This window comes from Narcine bancroftii, chromosome 3 (genome assembly GCF_036971445.1).
Source record: "Narcine bancroftii isolate sNarBan1 chromosome 3, sNarBan1.hap1, whole genome shotgun sequence".
Classification (NCBI taxonomy): Eukaryota; Metazoa; Chordata; class Chondrichthyes; order Torpediniformes; family Narcinidae; genus Narcine; species Narcine bancroftii.
Genome location: NC_091471.1, coordinates 278,395,065 through 278,413,924, shown reverse-complemented (window position 1 = coordinate 278,413,924; position 18,860 = coordinate 278,395,065). Strand labels below are relative to the sequence as shown.

The 18,860-nt window shown below is 40.9% G+C and overlaps 1 protein-coding gene across 6 annotated transcripts in view; it reads left to right on the top strand.

The window, feature by feature from the left end:
* usp22 (ubiquitin specific peptidase 22) overlaps positions 1-18,860 on the top strand; it is a 308,536-nt gene that overhangs the window by 38,060 nt on the left and 251,616 nt on the right. Inside the window, exon 1 of one of the 6 annotated variants that reach the window (XM_069928253.1) lies at positions 8,397-8,458. The exons of the other annotated variants lie outside the window; for them this stretch is intronic. Coding sequence (XP_069784354.1) covers positions 8,450-8,458 — 9 coding nt within the window. The 5' untranslated portion in view covers positions 8,397-8,449. Of the gene's footprint in view, positions 1-8,396; positions 8,459-18,860 lie in introns of those variants that run through there. 6 annotated transcript variants of the gene reach the window in all.

The window sequence follows — 18,860 nt, the reverse complement described above, 5'->3', positions numbered from 1 at the left end:
AATATCTCTACTCAACTCAGATTATAAGATAATAGCTAAACTATTAGCAAACAGATTGTCTGACTGTGTACCAAAAATAGTAAAACAAGATCAAACTGAATTTATTAAGAAAAGACAAACAACGGACCATAGCTGCAAGTTCATTAACAATCCATGAATATAAGGAAACAAGACGCCAACAGTGGCGGTTGCCTTAGACGCAGAGAAAACCTTTGACAGAGTAGAATGGAATTATTTATTCAATGTACTACAGAGGTTCAACCTACCAGAGAAATATATTAATTGGATTAAAGCATTATATAAGGGACCATTGGCGAAGGTGACAGTAAATGGATATATATCAAACCAATTTAAATTAAGCAGGTCAACTAGGCAGGGATGTCCACTATCTCCCTCACTGTTCGCGTTAGCTATAGAACCCTTGGCTGAACTGATAAGAACAGAAAATAAAATAAGAGGGATAAAAATAAAAGAGAAGGAATATAGAATCAGTCTATTTGCAGATGACATCATAGTATACTTAACAGAACCAGAAATATCAATAAAAGAATTACATAAGAAATTGAAGGAATATGGAGAAGTATCGGGGTACAAGATCAACACAAATAAAAGTGAAGCGAAGCCAATGAATAATGCGGATTTCACAAAGTTTAAGAAAGAATCACCATTTAAATTGCAAACACAAGCAATCCGATGCCTAGGTATTCAACTAGATAATAATCTAGGCCATCTATACAAATTAAAGAAGAAATTACAAGATGATATAGAACATTGGAAAGATTTGCCACTAAGGGTAAATTGCATTAAAATGAATCTTCCCAAGGATACAATACATATTTCAATCGTTACCAATTCACCTAACAGAGAAATTGTTCAAGGAGCTAAAGAAAATAATAAGGAAATTCTTATGGAAAGGGCGGAAAACTGAGGATAGCGCTAGATAGATTAACAGAATGGTACAAACAAGGAGGCTTACAGCTACCAAACTTTAAGAATGTTTGCATACCACCAACTGAAAACCTACTTGAAGGACAAATTGGGAAGCAGGCTTAGGTTACCAGAAGGAAGCAGTTTTGAATATGTGATTACAGACATAATGATAATTAAAAGATTTATAACAAACATGTACATCAAAGTGCAAGAGAAAGAGAATGAGGAAACAAGCTGTAAACCCAAACAAAAATTGGGAGCAAGATCTAAACATAAAGATAAAGAATGAAACATGGGAAAAGCTATGCTCTGGAACTATGAGAAATACAATAAACACGAGGTTACGCATGATACAATATAATTGGTTACACAGGCTATACACCACGCCCCAAAAGTTAAATAAATGGGACCCAACAGTATCAGATAGATGTTTTCGCTGTAAGAAGGAAGCGGGAACAACAGTACATGCAATTTGGGCATGCGAGAAAGTGGACAAGTTTTGGGAAGATCTAAATCAGGTATTAAATAAAAATCACAAAAAGGAACATACCAAAAAATCCAGAGATCTTTCTTCTAAGTAATATAAGAAGTAAAGAACTTGGCTTCAATTTGGATGAAGCGCAAAGAAGTTTTATTATGATAGCCTTAGCTGTAGCAAACAAATGTATAATGTCAACCTGGAAATCAGAAGATAGCCTGAGAATACAGCACTGGTACATAGAAATGAATAAATGTATTCCATTGAAAAAATATAACATATAATTTAAGAAACAATATCACAGTATTTGAACAAATTTGGGAACTGAACATGGAACACAACAGAGAGGTCCTACCCTGGACCTCCACCACCTAAAATGACAGAATGAGAAGACGAAATGAACTGACCCAGTGTGTAAAAGTAGATGACACAAATTTCTTGTTTATTTTCATTGTGTGATGACATTGTTTAATGGGTTTAATGTATCATATATGTTGAATGTTTCGTGGGTGGGGAGGGGGGTGGGAAGGAGGGAGGGGGAAAGAGGGAGAAAATGACACTGTATATTCAAGAGGGAAATGTTTGTGTATTTTGGTCAATATGGTTCATAGAGTGAAAATAAAAGAATTTCATGTATGTTAAATTCTAACATGACAATAATGGATTCTTTGTGGCGAAACGTGCAGCTTTATTATTGAACGAGTGTCTGTAGTTGTAGGCCCCCATAGGATTGGGAGTTTCTGGTGGCTGGGGTCGGGGGGCGGGGGGAGGTGCACAAAGGACTCTGGGGGGCACACAACTTCTGGGGTCAGATGATGTTGATATCGCGTCAACTGTATTTAAACTCCTGCGAAGGTTCCATTCAACAATTCTGTTGGTTCTGCTCACAGATGACTCCTGTTGTGCTTTGTTTGCTACACCTTTATTGTGCCGCCATAAAAGGTCTGAAGGCAGATTGACTGGTTAAACTCACTCCATCTTCCATCTGCCTAGGGTAGACTCAGAAGTAGACTGGTCACTCCACCTCCTCTGTAAATGGATTCCTGCTGAATGCAGCTCCAAAGAGGTGGGCTGATGACATCGCAATGATGCCACTAGCCCGCGACTGAAGAGTGCCAATTTTAAAAAGTCCATATGGTCAAAAAAGGTGATTTCATTGCACAGAAGATCAGCCTGAGTCCTCAGACTGATGGCACAGATCTCCACTAGTGCTTGTACCTGCTCTTCAGTAGAGGCCACTTTCCCTTCCCGGTACATATGTTTGATGCCACAGTGGCGGACAGCAATACTGCACTTATCACCCTGCGTCCTTCAGCTTTGAAAGCCAGCTCGCGATTCACCCCTGCATAAAAGCACCGAGTGATCTATATATTTAATTGTTAGCATAAAAGGGAAATTCACCTTTTTTATTTTTAAAAAATAATGACGATAATGTTGGGTTTCAGTCTAAAAAGTGCTATTGGTTTGTATACCTCTTGTAAGGGGTTCTAACTTCACCGCCCCCTTCACTTTCCCAGCCTCCTGTATTTCAAGAGGAGTTCCAGCCTATCTGGCCTCTTCTGAAATCTCAAGCCCTCTAGTCTCACCAACACTTTTATGAATTTTTATTCACTCTTTCCATTTTAGACATTCTTCCTGTAATTGGACAACCAAAACTACATGTGATGCTCCAAGTGTATTCTCACCATTCAATTGTGCAGCGACATCGAAGCAGTTATTACTCCTATAAATGTGGTTATTTTTTTAGGAAATAAGATCAGGAAAATAGATTTGCAGTTGCTGGAAAAAGTGAAATTCCAGTTTTATTATGACGGTATTGTAATGTTTAACAACTACCAGCACTTTTATTTTTTAGTTTTTTTTTGCTGCACACTTTTTCCTTTTTTAATTCTCTTGTAAAAGTAGAGGACATGGGCTGAATTATGGTGGTTCACCTCTGAGGGATCTATTCGAGGCTTTTAATTTGGCATCACTATGTCACAAAACTTGAGTGATGTGATGAGGTTTAACAGAATTGACGTACTCATGAATTCCTGATGTTTCTTCAAAGTGAGGAAGAAAAAGTTCTGGTTTGCATGTAACGTGACAGTCTGTTGCACGATTTGCACAAATTTGTGAAACTAATTTACTAAAATACCTACAGGATACAGATAATTAACATTTTTTGTGTTCCTCCTATGGGTTGTGACCAGCAAGCTCAAATGATCAAAAGCAGTGAAATATGAGACTTCATTTTTCTTGACTGAAATAATTTTCCTGTCGCTTTTTTCTTTTCCTGCCGCCTTTTTCTTTTCCTGCCTACCTCTCCTGTCCCCAACAATTTGATTTCTTGCTTCTTGCATCTGTGATGCCTCTGATGTTCTCCACCATATTCTCATTTCTTGAAAAATGGACTTCTTGAAAAGTGGGCTGAATGGCTTTTTTCTGTGCTGACTGAGTAATTTAACCATTCCTGCATTTTCTGCCTTGTTTCCTACATCCTTATTTTACGACCCCAGAGGATCCCCAAAACCAAGCAGCAACAGATATTCACTAAGACAAATGATTACTTAAACAAAAGTTGCTTTTAATTATCTTTAAACATGAAAATAGAATCAAACTTTGACATCACTATTAACTTAACCCCCTTCTAATTCTAAGCGTATGTGTATGTAAGTTCAGAAAAGTTATTTGCTTCACAGTCCAGTCTCACTTCTCATTCCTCCAAGTTCACTGGTTGCAGGCAATTCTTGTACTGTGCATAGAATTTATGAAGTTCACCAGGCTTTGGTGCTTGAAAGGTAAATGGTTACTGCTCAGGAGGTTCTTGTTGGTTTTCAGAGAGAGATTTGTCCTTTTTAATCAGCCACTTCAGTGTCTTGCTGACAAAACTTGCCCCTCCAGGGTTCTTCAGATGATAACCTCTTTCTTTTAGGTCACCACAGAGTTCCTTTCTGTTTCGCTTATTCCAAATGAAACATTGGACAGCCAGTCCTCTCCTCTTGCATGAATCACAAGGGCCTTGACCAGGCCGTCTTCCAAAATGGGGCTTTCCATAAGTTTGCCAGCTTGTCCTGTTTCAGTCCCAGCTGCTGTCCCTCCCCCTCCACCTTTGCAAAACCACATGACCCTCCTAGAACAACAAGTTGTCTTTCAGACAATCTGCGGCTCCAGCAAGATCTTTTATCTGTTGCCTTTTGTAAACAAAAATCCATTAGTGAAGTCTCTTGAGCACTCTCCAAAGCTCTTGCAAAAACTCTGAGGCCCTGATATGTCTAGCATGGGGCAGAGCTCCAGTATATTAAATAAGATCGGTTTTAAAATGTTTGTATGTGACCTACTCTAACAAACCTTTCCCAATTTATCTCCCAAAAACATATTTATATACTCTGTCACAGCATTAGCTCCTCTCTGATTTTCCTATCATACTCCTAAACTTGGGTTAGTTTAGTGTAACTACTAGTCACATCTAAAGGATGTAGAAAGATACTGGACCCCTTGTGGGGAAACCTGCATAGTCAAAACCATGCATCCTCCACTTTCCTAAACCACCCTGCATATTCATTTCAGATGACCTGGGAAGCTATTGCAATATTGGGCATGGTTAGCACAACGCTGTTATAGCGTCAGTGGTTTGAATCCCATGCTGTATGTAAGGAGTTTGTACATTTTCTCCGGGGGCTCTGGTTTCCTCCCACTGTTTGAAACATACCAGGGGTGGTTTAATTGGATGGTATGGACTCGTGGGCCGAAATGGCCTGTTATTGTGTCGTATGTCTAAATTTTTTTAAAAACTGCAAGTTTGGATGTTTTGGTACATGTGCATGGATGATAAGCCATTGTGGTGAAGCTACAATCTGCAGGGTTATGACTGAATTCCACCTGAAGAAGCATTTTTCCTCATAAATGTGTTGTGGAGCATTTCCAAACTATTTTTGTCTGATTCTTAAATAAGAGGACTCTGCTTTATCTTGCACATATACCTTTTTATTTAAAAAAAATTGCTTTAAGGATGCTTCCATTACAAGCCCCAAAACAAATTCTACTTGAACACGGCCTTCAAAAATTATTTTTAATTAACTTTTTATTCTGGGTTGGGGAGAGCAGGAATGATTTGGAAGGTCTGGTAAATTTGTGTCCTTGAGATGTTGAAACAAAAATAAAGAAAAACATTTTCTTGCACGAACTGCAGCTCTCTCCATCCTTTTTATATGTAATATCTTTGTCTGTTGTGGTAATACAGTTTGTACCATTGAATCCCTGCTGAAATCTTCAACCTCAGCAGAGTCTTTACCCACAGACCTCATTCTTATTGCCAACAGTGGCAAATTTGTCTGCCTTGCTGCATCCAAAAAGAAATTTCATGTAATATGACACTGTTTTATTACTATGATAATAAAGTGAACCTTGAACATTTGGGAAGAAGTGGATATTCTCAGGATCTGAAAGGCTAGATTTGCTTCTGTTCATCTGATTTCCTCATCAGAAGAGCACAGTCAGAACAAATGGGAAAAACAATGTCTCCTCATCAATGATAATCAATACAGACTTACTTTAAGGGCGTGTGCTTAGCCCACTGCTCTTCTTTCTCTACATGGTTCTGGCCAGGCACAATTTAAATGGCAGCTACAAATTTGCCAATGACACCACAATTGTCAGCAGAATCACAGATGGCAATGAGGAAGTGTGCAGGAGGGAAATGGATCAGCCAGTTGAGTGGTGTCACAACAGGAACTGTGCACTCACTCAATGTTAGCAAAACTGATTGTGGACTTCAGGAGGGGGAAATCAGAAGATGACGACATTGGAAGGTCAGCAGTGTAAAGGATTAAGAACTTCAAATACCGAGGCATCTATCTCTGAAGATCTGTCCTAGGATCTTCATGTCAATACTTTGTGAGGAGTTTGAGGAGATTTGACATGTCACCAAAGACTTGCAAATTTCTACAAGTGTACTATGGAGAAAATTCTAACGGTTTGCACCACTGTCTCGTGCTTGGGTGACGATGGACAGCATAGGAAAAGATGACAGAGTTGTGAACCCTGCCATCACAGGTATTAGTCTTGACTCCATCAAGGATGACTACAAGAAAGCAGCCTCTATTGTCAAGGACCCTTACTCCCCAGGCCATGCCCTCTTCATGCTGCTACCAACGGGAAGGAGGTACAAGAGCCTGAAGACGAGCACCCAGCAGCACAAAACAGCTTCTTTCCCTCTGCTGTCAGACCTCTGAGTGGGCAATGAACTATGTACTATGCTACTTTGTCTTCCTTTCCACTGATTTATTAAAAAAAATAATTTTTAGCAATATTTGCACCTGTAATGCTGCACAAAACAACACATTTCATGGCCTGTTCATGGCAATACATTCTGATCCATAAATAGAACATTTTTTAACTTAATTTTTTTGACCATGAAATTACATTTTGTATGTTCAGTGCACTTTGAACATGGTCTCATAGCCTTGGATGTTGACATTTTGCAATTTTTAATTGTAAATATTCTTGGTAGTTTCTAGTTTTAAATGTTGATCTTAAATAGTGACTCAAACAGAATTGTCCTCCATATGCAGAATGCTATAGAATTTGAAGTCCAAGAGGGGAATGTTGATTTGGCAAAACACAAATGATTGCATATCATAGTATAATTGCCTGAATCATCGAATGATCCTTGCTTTTTGGAAAAGGACAAGAAAAATGGGGATAAATTGAATTTTGAAATTACCATAGAAGAATATTTATTTAACCTCTGTTGCTTTCAAGCAGTTTTATTTCTCTCACAAAGCTGGAACTAGTTAGCTTGAATATGTACAGAGGTTGTTGCTTTGAGGTTTTGTTTTCACTTCCCTAAGAATTAAGATAATTTTAAGTTCCTTTTGAATTAGGTTAGAGGTTCAACATTAAATTGGGATTTTCCTTTGTACTTTGCCAAATCAACATTCCTCTCTTGGACTTCAAATTCTATAGCATTCTGCATATGGAGGACAATTCTGTTTAAGTCACTATTTAAGATCAACATTTAAAACTAGAAATTACCATGAATATTTACAATTTAAAAATTGCAAAATGTCAACATCCAAGAATATGAGACCATGTTCAAAGTGTACTGAACACTCAAAATGCAATTTCATGGTCAAAAAAATTAAAGTAAAAAGATTTTTTATTTATGGATCAGAATTTATTGTCAAACTTCATTGGATATCTTTTTTGAAAATTTTATTTATCACTTGTATCAATACCAATTCTATTATATATAGATAATACAAGATGATACGAAAATTTTTATATTTTTCCTCCCAAAACCCCCCTCCCCAAGAAAGAAAAAGAAAAAAAATAAAACACCAGGACTATATTAATCACTAATCATGTTACCTTGATATAACTATTGCATCTCCTAATTATTGATTGAGAGGAGTGGGTGATGTGGATGGGCTTTTATTAACAAATTCTTAAAGTCACATCTAATTTCCCTTTTAAAATATATTTTAAATTGATAGAGAAATAAGAAATACAAAATAATACAATTGTTTCATACTATAATTTGTTCAAAAGTCATAAAAAAGAACCTAAAAAAACAATTTTTCATTCTCTGTATAGCTTTATTAGAACCTTGGCTCAAGCTATATGGCAGGATTTTAGTATTGAAGGAATTACAGTAGGAGAACGGGAAAATAAAATTAGTTTGTGTGCAGATGATGTGTTGATATATTTGACATATCCTAAAGATTTGTTAAAGTCTTTGCAAAACTTGTTAAATCAATATGGAATGTTATCAGGCTATGAAGTTAATTGGGGAAAAAAGTGAGATATTACCTATATCTGATGAAGACTATGTAGAATGTAGGCAAACTACAAGATGTAAATGGTCTAGTAAAATAAAATGTTTGAGTTGTGGTGAATAAAGAATATCAAGATTTATATAATTTAAATTATATACTGTTATTGAATAAGATTAAAGCTGATTTATGTAGGTGGAAAGATTTACCATTGAATATTTATCCCCAGATACAATATCTTTTACAATCAAAACTGAGTGCAGTATCAAAGAAATCTTCTAAGGAAATGAATAAGGTAATTAGGTTATTTTTATGGAAAGGTAAATTGTCAAGGGTTTCTATGCAAAAACTAACCTGGCATTATGAATTAGGTTGTTTACAATTTTCAAAATTGTTCTGAAGCTGCGCAATTGAAATTCATTAATAGGTTATTTGATACTGAGCAACCCCCAAGATGGGCAAAAATTGAGATGGATCAGGTTTCTGAAAATATTAGTCATTTTATCTATAAATGGAATCCTTCATTGTTACAAATGTTTAGATTACCTGTATTATGACATATAATGAATATTTTGTACAAATGAAATCAATTTATAGGTTTTAAAGGGAAAATATTTATAAAATCATCATTATTTCAAAATTAATTAATTCCTTTTTCTTTACATAATCCCTTTTTGAAAGATTGGGAAATTAAAGGAATAGGTATGATCTAGGATTGCTTTGAGGTAGTAAGATTCTCTACATTTAATAGATTATGGGAAAAATATGGTATTTTGCCAAATTCTTTATTTGCTTATTATCAAGTTCGGAATTTCTTGAAAATAAATTTTGGACATGATTTGGATCTGCCAAGACGAACGAAGTTTGAGTTATTAATTGCAGATAAAGGGAAGGGGTTTATTACTGATATGTATAGTCCGTTACAGGAGAAAATGGAGAAAGTTGATGTATACAAGATGAAGGAGAAATGGGAGAAAGATTTAGATATTGTTTTGTCATGGGAAGAATGGTTGAATATATGTACTGATAGCGTTACAAAATTAAGGTATAATATGATTAATTATAATTTTATACATCAATTATATTTAACTCCTGACAAATTGAAGAGATATGGATTTAGTTTGACTTGTGTTTTTAATGTGGGGAACAGAGAGGTACTTTTATACATTCAGTTTGGTTATGTGAAAAAGTTTAATCTTTTTGGGAGAAAGTTGTAAAGTTTTTGAGAGATTGGTTCAAAATAGATCTGCAATTGGAGCCAATGATGTGTTTATTGGGTTATATGAATGTATTAAATGTGAGGTTACGGATGAATAAACCATATTTAGCTTTTGTACGATTAGGGTTAGCAGTAGCGAGAAAATGTATAGCTGTTACATGGAAAAACGATGTGGAATTAAGTGTATGAAGATGGCATAATGAATTGCAGTTGTGTTTATATTTGGAAAAAATAACTTGTAATTTAAGAAATAATTATTTTTTGTTGAAATGTGGGGTCCTTATTTAGAATATATGGCTATAAATGGTTTGTGTATAGTTGGCACACCAAACAGTTATTATTTAATACCCTTTGTTGTATGTTTAAGGCTCTGGGGTGGGGGAGGGAGGGGGTAGTTTAGTTTAATTTAGTTAAGGGGAGGGGGAGGGAAGGATATATTTTTTTTGTATTTTCTTTGTTTTTTTATGTATAACTTTGAAACTATTCAATAAAAAATTTAAAAAAAACTAATAGGTTGGTCAGGCAGGATCTACCCTTTTGAAAAAACCATGCTGACTTGGACCTATCCTGTCATTCATTTCTAGGTATTTCATCACTTCATCCTTGAGGATCGACTCTAATATCTTCCCAACCACCGACGTCAGACTAATCAGCCTATAGTTTCCTTTTTTCTATCTCCCACCTTTCTTAAACAGTGGAACCACATTTGCAATCTTCCAATCCTCTGGAATCTCTCCAGAGTCTATAGATTTCTGGAAGATCATCGCCAATGGATCTACAATCTCCAAAGCCACCTTTTTCAAAACCCATGGATGCACCTCATCTGTCCTGGGAGAGTTATCAATCTTTAATCCGTTTTGTTTGCCTAGCACAATTTCTCTAGTAACCCTAACTGAATCTAACTCTACTCCCTGAACCCTCTGACTGTCCGGGATATTACTAATGTCTTCCATAATGAAGACAGACATAAAATATTGATTAAGTTCCTCTGCCATCTCTTTATAACCCATTAAAATTTGACCTCTTAAATATGCCTTCATGCAATCCCGTATAGTAAAATAATTCATTACTGAATTTTCATTAATTTCTAGAAAGAAAATTATCTGTTGTCTCATAAAATCACAAAAATCTTTTTATTAATAAGTCTCTATCTATAACCTATGTTTTGTTCATCCTCCAATGCAATTGACAAAATTAAAGGTGAATGATCAGATAAAACTCTTGCTTGATATTCTACCTTTTGAACTTTAGCTTGTAACTGTGCAGAGACTATAAACATATCTATATGTGAATATATTTTGTGCTTAAAAGAATAGTCTCTATCATTTGGATGAGTTCTTCTTCAAACAAGTCCCATATCTTTCATTAAATCCATAGCAATCTTAGCTACTTTTATAATCTTACTACCTGATCTATCTAACTTTGGATTGAAGGTAAAATTGAAATATCCTCCTTTTGCACTCATTAATTGCATAAATATGTCTTGCATAAATTTTCCATCATCTGCATTCAATAAGGTCCAATATTCTGAATAAATTTGACAATGAATCTTCCTGCTATATTTGTAGTAGTATTTAATATTCTAATTGGTAAATTTTTGTATTAATATTGCCAAACCTGTAGCTTTTGAATTAAATGAAGATGATAATACCAATCCAACCCAATCTCTTTTCAACCTTTGATGCTCCTTTTCCAACAAATGAGTTTCTTGCAAAAAAGCTTTATCTACTTTTTTCCCCATATACTAGTAATTTCTTCAGTTATATTTGATTCTTTATTCCATTTATATTAATACCAGCAAATTTTAATTTCTCTGCCTTCAGGTACCTCTAAAATCTTTTGTCCATCCATCCACCTTCTCCCACTCCTCCCACTTCCACAGTGTTAGCAAAATATCTAGTATTATTCTTAATTAATCTAAGTGTACAAGAAAAAAAACAACAGAAGAGAAATCCCCCCCCCCCCCAGACGCATGATGCTTTAACGGCTTTTAACTCCCTGATTTGTATGGGTTGTGGTTAAAAACCACACTTGCTCATATGATTCTACAGCAGTCAGCTCCATTTTCCCAACTAACTCACTCAAAATACAATACATTCCTCCGTTGCATTATGACTGTTCATTCAAGAATATTTTAAAACATATATAGATCAATTGTAGATTAAAAGCTTCCTCTCAATTAAATTCTAAATTTTCAGTTACATCTTGATTTTTTCACACTCATAAGGACCTTTAAGTATCAACAGCCACCTGCCTCTCTCTTGCTGGCAAAGAATCATCATACACCTTTATATATTAAAAAAAATATAGAGGCTAATGAGGCAAAGGTGTATGCTTTTTTCCCACCTGGGACAAAAACTTTTAAAACTGCCGGATACCTCAAGGCAAAGGCATAACCTTTTTTCCACAATACATTTTTAACTGCGTTACATTCATTTCTCTTTTTTTAACCAATCAAAACTTGTATCAGGGTAAAAGAAAATCTTACTCCTATTAATCAAAGGTAACTGTCTTTCTTTCACCTATTTAGCTGCCAGTTCCAAGATCTTCTCTCTTGCTTCATAATGAAGAAATTTAACAAGTATCAGACGAGGTCTCTGATCTAATTGTGGCTTTGCTCTCAGTGCTCTATGTGCTCTCTCAATCTCAATGTCTCCCTGAAATTCAGCTACTCCCAAAGTTTCTGGAATCCAACACTCTAAAATCTTATTAATTTCCTTTCCTTCATTGCCTTCTTTATGTCCAACAATCTTTGTTGTTCCTTCTACTGAAATTTTCTAAAATACATTTTTTTGCATTAATTGTTCTTTTACTGCAGCTGTTTCAACTTGTATCTTCATTTGTTCCTTTAATGCCTTGAATTTCAAATTCATTTCCTTTTAATTTTTTCATCCATAATTTCAAATCTTCTTTCCGCCTGCTGCATAATTTTTTCCACTTTCCTTGTAAAATTCTTATTTTCAGTTGTATTCTCTCCACATTTCTTAACTTCTTCCATTAATAACATCATGGTTTGCTGGAAATTATCCATGTAATTCTTCATTACAGTTGTAGAAATAAATATCTTTCATTTTCCCCATCATTCTCTCCATAAATCTTTGTTCAGTGTTTTTCTTGTTCTTGTCCACTGGCATCAGAAGCCTCTTGAGCCTTTTTTTTTTTAAAAACTGCCTCCATTGTTTTTGCACTCTGCGCGTGTAGGCGTCGCGCATGTGCAGAGTCACTGCTTCACCTGTAGTGGGCGGCCATTGTCAGGAGAGACCTCGCACTGCAATATCTTAGGTCTCTGCAGCTCCTGGCTTGTCTCCCTTGGCCAGTACCTCATGCACACCTCCTGAATCCTGCCTCAAGGTAGGCCTCTCTTCTTTATTTTGATCTTTTTCTTGCTGTTTCTCGTGTTACTACAGCTGTTTTTTCTTTCTTTGGAGGAATTTTAAATTGTTCTTTAAATCTTCAAATACTTCATTTTTAAAAACTTTTTCAACCTTTTGATTTCTTCAACTTTTTCAAGGAGAATAGGGGTTTGCAGTCTTACCCCATGTCATCACGTGACACAGACCCCTTCATTGGATATCTTGATGTAAATAACTTGGAAAGTAAACTGATGAGACTTGCATGAAATATTTAGAAGCAAAATTTTGTTTTGTAGCAGTTGTTAAAAATGTTCCTTCATTGACCTATTAACAGAATGGCAAGGCTTGATTATTGTTTTTACAATATTAATACCGGCATTACAACATTTCTAGTACTTTAACCAGAAAACAACTGCAAATCAAAATATGAGTTGATATTTGAGGTAATTTCCTTACTCATCTTTGTCTTATTGGGCATGCTGCTGTGCGATTTCACCTGCCACAGTATACCAAGGCTTCTGACCCCTCTTTAATTTTTAAAATTTAGACATACAGCACTTCAGCCCTATGAGTCTGTGCCGCCCAATTTACACCCCGTTAACCCCCGGTACATTTTTGAAGGGTGGGAGGAAGACCCCTGCAGACAGAGGAGAATGTATAAACTCTTCACTGGCAGTGTAGGATTTGAATCCATACCCGGTCCCATCACTGGCACTGTATAGGTGTTATACTAACCGCAATGCCAACCGTGCCGCCCCTTGTTGCCTTAGTGAGTTCAGTTGGACTAGTTTCGTTATTTGTGACTCTCACTCCACCCACCAGGATTTTTACTGTGGGAGATGTAATTGATGTTAAAGTTTGACAATTGCCCTCTCTCTGGTTGGAGATGCACATCAAAATTTCTTGGTAATGACCAAATGTTGATATATGAGAGGTCATTGTCATATGCATACAGTGACCTCCATAATGTTTGGATTAGTCATTTTTTTCCTTTATTTGCTACTGTGCTCCACAGTTTTAAATATGTAATCAAACAATTCACATGTAATTAAAGTACACAATCCAGATTTTATTCAAGGTTATTTGTGTACATTTTGGTTTGACCATGTAGAAATTACAGTTTTTTTTGTACATAGTTCCCCCATTTCAGTGCATCATAATGTTTGGAGCATTTGTCTTCCTAGGTGTATGTGAATGCTCAGGCATGTTTAATTGCTTCATCGGTGCAAGTATAAGAGAGCTCGGCTTCTAAGCTTTTGATCACCTTTGGAGTCTGTAGATGCCATTTTTCAACACGAGGACCAGGGTTGTGCCAATAAAAGTCAAATAAACCATTATGAGGCTGAAAACCAAGAATAAAACAGTGAGAGACATCGTCCATTAGAATGACCAAACAGGCAACTGTTTGGAATGTCAGTCAGAAGAAAGTGTTCTGGTGAGCTCAGTAATCGCAAAGAGACTGGTTATTCCAAGGAAGATCCTCCACTGCTGATGACAGAAGAATTCTCATCGTCATGAAGAAAAATCCCCAAATGGCTGTCTGACAGATCAGAAACATTCCTCAGGAGGCAGGTGTGGATACGACAATGGCTACTGTCTGCTGAAGTCTTCACTGCAAGATGCATACTATTAGTTTGTCACAGAAACAGGATGGCCAGATCACAGTTTGCCAAGTAGTATTTAAAAGAGCCTGTGTGGCGGTGCACTCGCTCAGGGCGAACCGGCCCTGCCTGTAACGCCACATGGCGGGGCAGCCCTTGGAAGATGGCGCCATCGGGGGTTTCTTTCTCAATCAAAACTCCTGCGTGGTGCGCGCCCCAGGCAACGTGTTGACTTCATCATGCATGTGGTGACCGAACCAAAGCTGCCCTTAAAGGGGCACGCGCTTGATTCAAATAAAACAGTCATTAATGACCCTTGTGGTGGCTGTGCTTCTTACACTGCTCACACCACCACAGTGGTGACCCTGACGAGCCCAGATATTTTTCTGGACTCAAGTAACATGGATTTGGCAGAGGTTAATGCTGTCTCCATCAAGTTTTTCCCCCCTTTTGGACCCACCGCCTGAGAATATGGTTCGGGCAGGTGCAAGTGCAATTCCAGCTTCGCAACATCTCCACAGGGGCCACAATGTTTTACCATGTCGTGAGCGCACTGGACCAAGGCACGGTAGCGAGGGTGGACGACCTCCTCCACCACCCCCCAGCTGTGGGCAAGGACACCGCCTTCAAGGATCTGCTGCTGGGAACTTTTGGGCTCACTCCCCAGCAACCGGCTTCCAGGCTGCTACACCTGGATGGACTTGAGGACCGTAGTCCTTTGGTGCTGATGGAAGAGATGCTGCCCCTAGCGGAAGACCACAAGCCGTGTTTTCTCTTTCGCCAGATATTCCTGGAGCAAATGCCGGAGGACATCTGACTGCACCTTACGAATGAGGATTTCTCAGATCCGTGAAAAGCAGCGACCCATGTGGATGCCCTCTGGCGAACGAAGAGGGAGAACGAGGCATCCCTCAACCAGGTAACACGACTGGGACCCAGCCGCCAGCAGGCTGCCCCCAAGACCAAGCTGGAGGAGAGCCAGTCGGCCTGGTGTTTCTACCACCAGTGTTGGGGAGCGTAAACCCGTAAGTGTTGGCAGCTCTGTGGTTTTCAGGGAAACTACCAGGCCAGCTGCCGTTGATGGCTGTGACAGCTGGCCATGTGAACAGCCTCCTTCATGTCACTGACAGTTCCACTGGCCGCTGCTTCCTGGTGGACATGGGCTGAGAAATACTCATTCTGCTCTCCCCAACAGCCTTAGGGAATCGCACCTGATTTCGCAGTCTAACCCTGTGGGCGGCCAATGACTCCGACATCAGGACCTATGGCACCCGCAGGGCACAGATCCAGATTGGGAGGGAGAAATTCCATTGGAGGTTTGTCCAGTGGAGGTTTGTCCTGGCCTCGGTGGGCACTGCGCTGTTGGGGGCTGACTTCCTGAGGGCCACAGTCTCCTGGTCGATATGAAAGACAAGAGGCTGGTCAACACCCGCACGTTCCACTCCGTATGGTTGGATGCCTGTAGGCCCGAAATTACCGCCATAGCCGCCGCTAGGGTCAAGTTCTCCAGCATCCTCCACAAATTCCCCGCCATCTTGGAGCCGCGCTTCAATGTCAACCTGCCCCAGAATGGGGTCTTCCACCACATCGCCACGCAAGGCCCCCCCGCTGCATGCTGGGCCCAGAAGGCTGCCGCCCAAAAACTCCAGCAAGCAAAAGAAGAGTTCTCCAAGCTGGCAAAAGAGGAGTTCTCCAAGCTTCAGGAGCTGGGAATAGTCCAGTGCTTGGACAGCGCCTGGGCATCACCACTCCAAATGGTCCTGAAGGCGTCTGGGGACTGGAGACCCTGCGAGGACAACTGTCAGTTGAACGATGCAACCATTCCCGACAGGTTGCCGGTGCCCCACATACAGGACTTCTCTGCCAAACTGCATGGCGCACAGGTTTTCTCCAAAGTGGACCTCGTGCAAGGATACCTTCAGATCCCGGCGCATTCAGTCGACGTGAGGAAGACTGCCATCATCACCCCCTTTAACTTCTTTGAGTTCCTCCGCATGTCCTTCGATCTAAAGAATGTGGCACAAACATTCCAGCACCTCATGGACACGGTGGGAAAGGATTTGGACTTTGTGTTCATGTACTTGGACAATATACTGATTGCCAGTCACAATCATGAGGAGCACAAACCCCACCTCTGCACCCTCTTTGCCCAGCTGGCAGATTACGGCCTCACTATCAAAGTGGCCAAATGCCAGTTCGGCAGAGAGTCCCTCCAGTTCTTGGGCACACCATTTTGGCGGCTGGGGCCACCCTGGCGCCGGAGAAGGTGGTGGCCGTCCAACACTTCCCCAAACCTTCCACCCTGAAAGGCTTGCAGAAGTTCGTGGGGATGGTGAACTTTTACCATCGGTTCATCCCCGGGGCCGCTCACACCATGCGCCCACTGTTCGCGATCATGGCCACCAAAGAAAAAACCCTGGCCTGGCCGGAAGAGCCAGATAAGGCGTTCATGGCAACAAAGGAGGCCCTGGCCAGCGCAACACTGCTGGCGCATCCATGGCCGGAGGAGTACACGGCACTCTCCGTGGATGCCTCAGCTACAGCAGTGGGGGGGGGGGGGTTCATGGAACAGTGGCTCGACGGACAATGGCGCCTGCTGGCCTTTTTCAACAAACAGCTGCCCACCGGAGCTCAAATATATCGCCTTTGACTGGGAGCTCTTGGTGCTGTACCTGGCCATCCGCTATTTTCAGGAGGGCAGGCTGTTCCTAGTTTTCATGGATCACAAGCCCCTCACCCAGGCTCTGGCAATGGCCAAGGACCTGTGGTCTGCCAGACAACAGCGCCACCTCTCGTACATGTTGGAGTTCACCACCAACATCTGGCACAGGGCCGGCAAGGACAATGTGGATGCACTCTCACGCCCAGCCATCAACACTCTCGCCCCCCGACCTGGACTACGCTCAACTGGCTCAGGCCCAGAGAAACGATGCAGAGACACAAGCCCTGCGTACCGCCATCTCAGGCCTCTAACTCAAAGGCGTCCAAGTGCCCAACAGCCCAGACATGCTGCTCTGTGACATTTCGACAGGTACGTCGCGTCCGATAATCTTGCCGCACTGGAGAGCTAGTCTTCAGCATGACCCATGACCTCGCTCGCCTGGCAGTGAAGACGATCGTGCAGATGGCCACGGAGTGGTTCATATGGCACGGGTTAAAGAAAGAGGTTGTGGAGCTGGCCAGGAACTGCAACAGGTGTCAGACCTCCTAAGTCCACCGACGCATGCAGGCCCCCATCCAACACTTCAACTCGGTGGCTTGTAGGTTCCAGCACATCCATGTCGATGGACCCTTGCCAGTATCCAGGGAGGCATGTTACTTTTTCACGGTAGTGGACCGCGCCACGAGATGGCCCGAGGCTATCTCGATCAAGGAGGCCTCTGTAGAAATGTGCGCCAGGGCTCTGGTCAGCCAGTAGATCGCCTGATTCGGAGCCCCGGCACACATCACCAGCGACGGGCGCACAGTTCATGTCTGCCCTGTGGACGCAGATGGCAAAACCCCTGGGTTTTGCCATAACACACGGCATACCACCCGCAGTTCAATGGGCTGGTGGAGAGGTTCCACAGGCACCTGAAGGCATTACTCATGGCCAAACTCGCTGACCCCAATTGGGCGGACGAACTACCCTGGGTCCTCCTCGGGATCTGGACAGTACCCAAGGAGGACCTGCAAGCGCATCGGTGGAGATGGTATACGATGCACAGCTCTCCCTGCCTGGTGAGTTCTTTAGCCCTGAACCTGACACCGCAACCATGGACACAAACTTGCTAGCGGACCTCCGCAGGAGACTAGCCTCCCTATCGCCCCCACCTCCGTCCTTCCATGGCACCCGGCCAGTCCACCTCCCCAAGGAGCTCGACTCTGCCTAATTCGTTTTTGTGCGAAGGGGATTGTAGGGGGCACCGTTTCAGCTCCTGTACGAGGGGCCGTACAAGGTTTTGCACCGGTCCGGCGGAACTTTCACCCTGGACGTTGGGGGAAGGGAGGAACTGTTTACAGTTGACTGCCTGAAGGCGGCCCATCTGGACTTGCCACAGCTGGTGCAGACGGCCAGGCCCAAGCGAAGAGGCGGCCCGCCCAAGCGGCATGACACGTAGCCGATTCTTTGGTGGGGGGTGTGGCAGTGCACTCACTCAGGGCGAACCAGCCCTACTTGTAATGTGGCCGGGCAGCCCTGGAAAGATGGCGCCGTTCGAGGTTTCTTCCTCAGTCATAATTCCAGTGTGGCGTGACTGAACCAACGCTGCCCTTAAAGGGGCACGCGCTGATTCAAATAAAACAGTTGTTAACAATCCTCAACGTGGGGGCTATGCTTCTTACACTGCTCACCCGCCACAGCTGCAAAATTCTGGAGAAAGGTCTTGTGGTTAACCTGTATCAGAGTGATGTCAAGAGCAAGGTGTGGAGGTGTACAGGAGCTGCTCAAGATCAAAAGCATGGCACCTCCTCCATGAAACATGGTGATTTGTATTATGGTCTGGGCATGCATGGTTGCTACAGGTACTGGCACACTTCATTAAT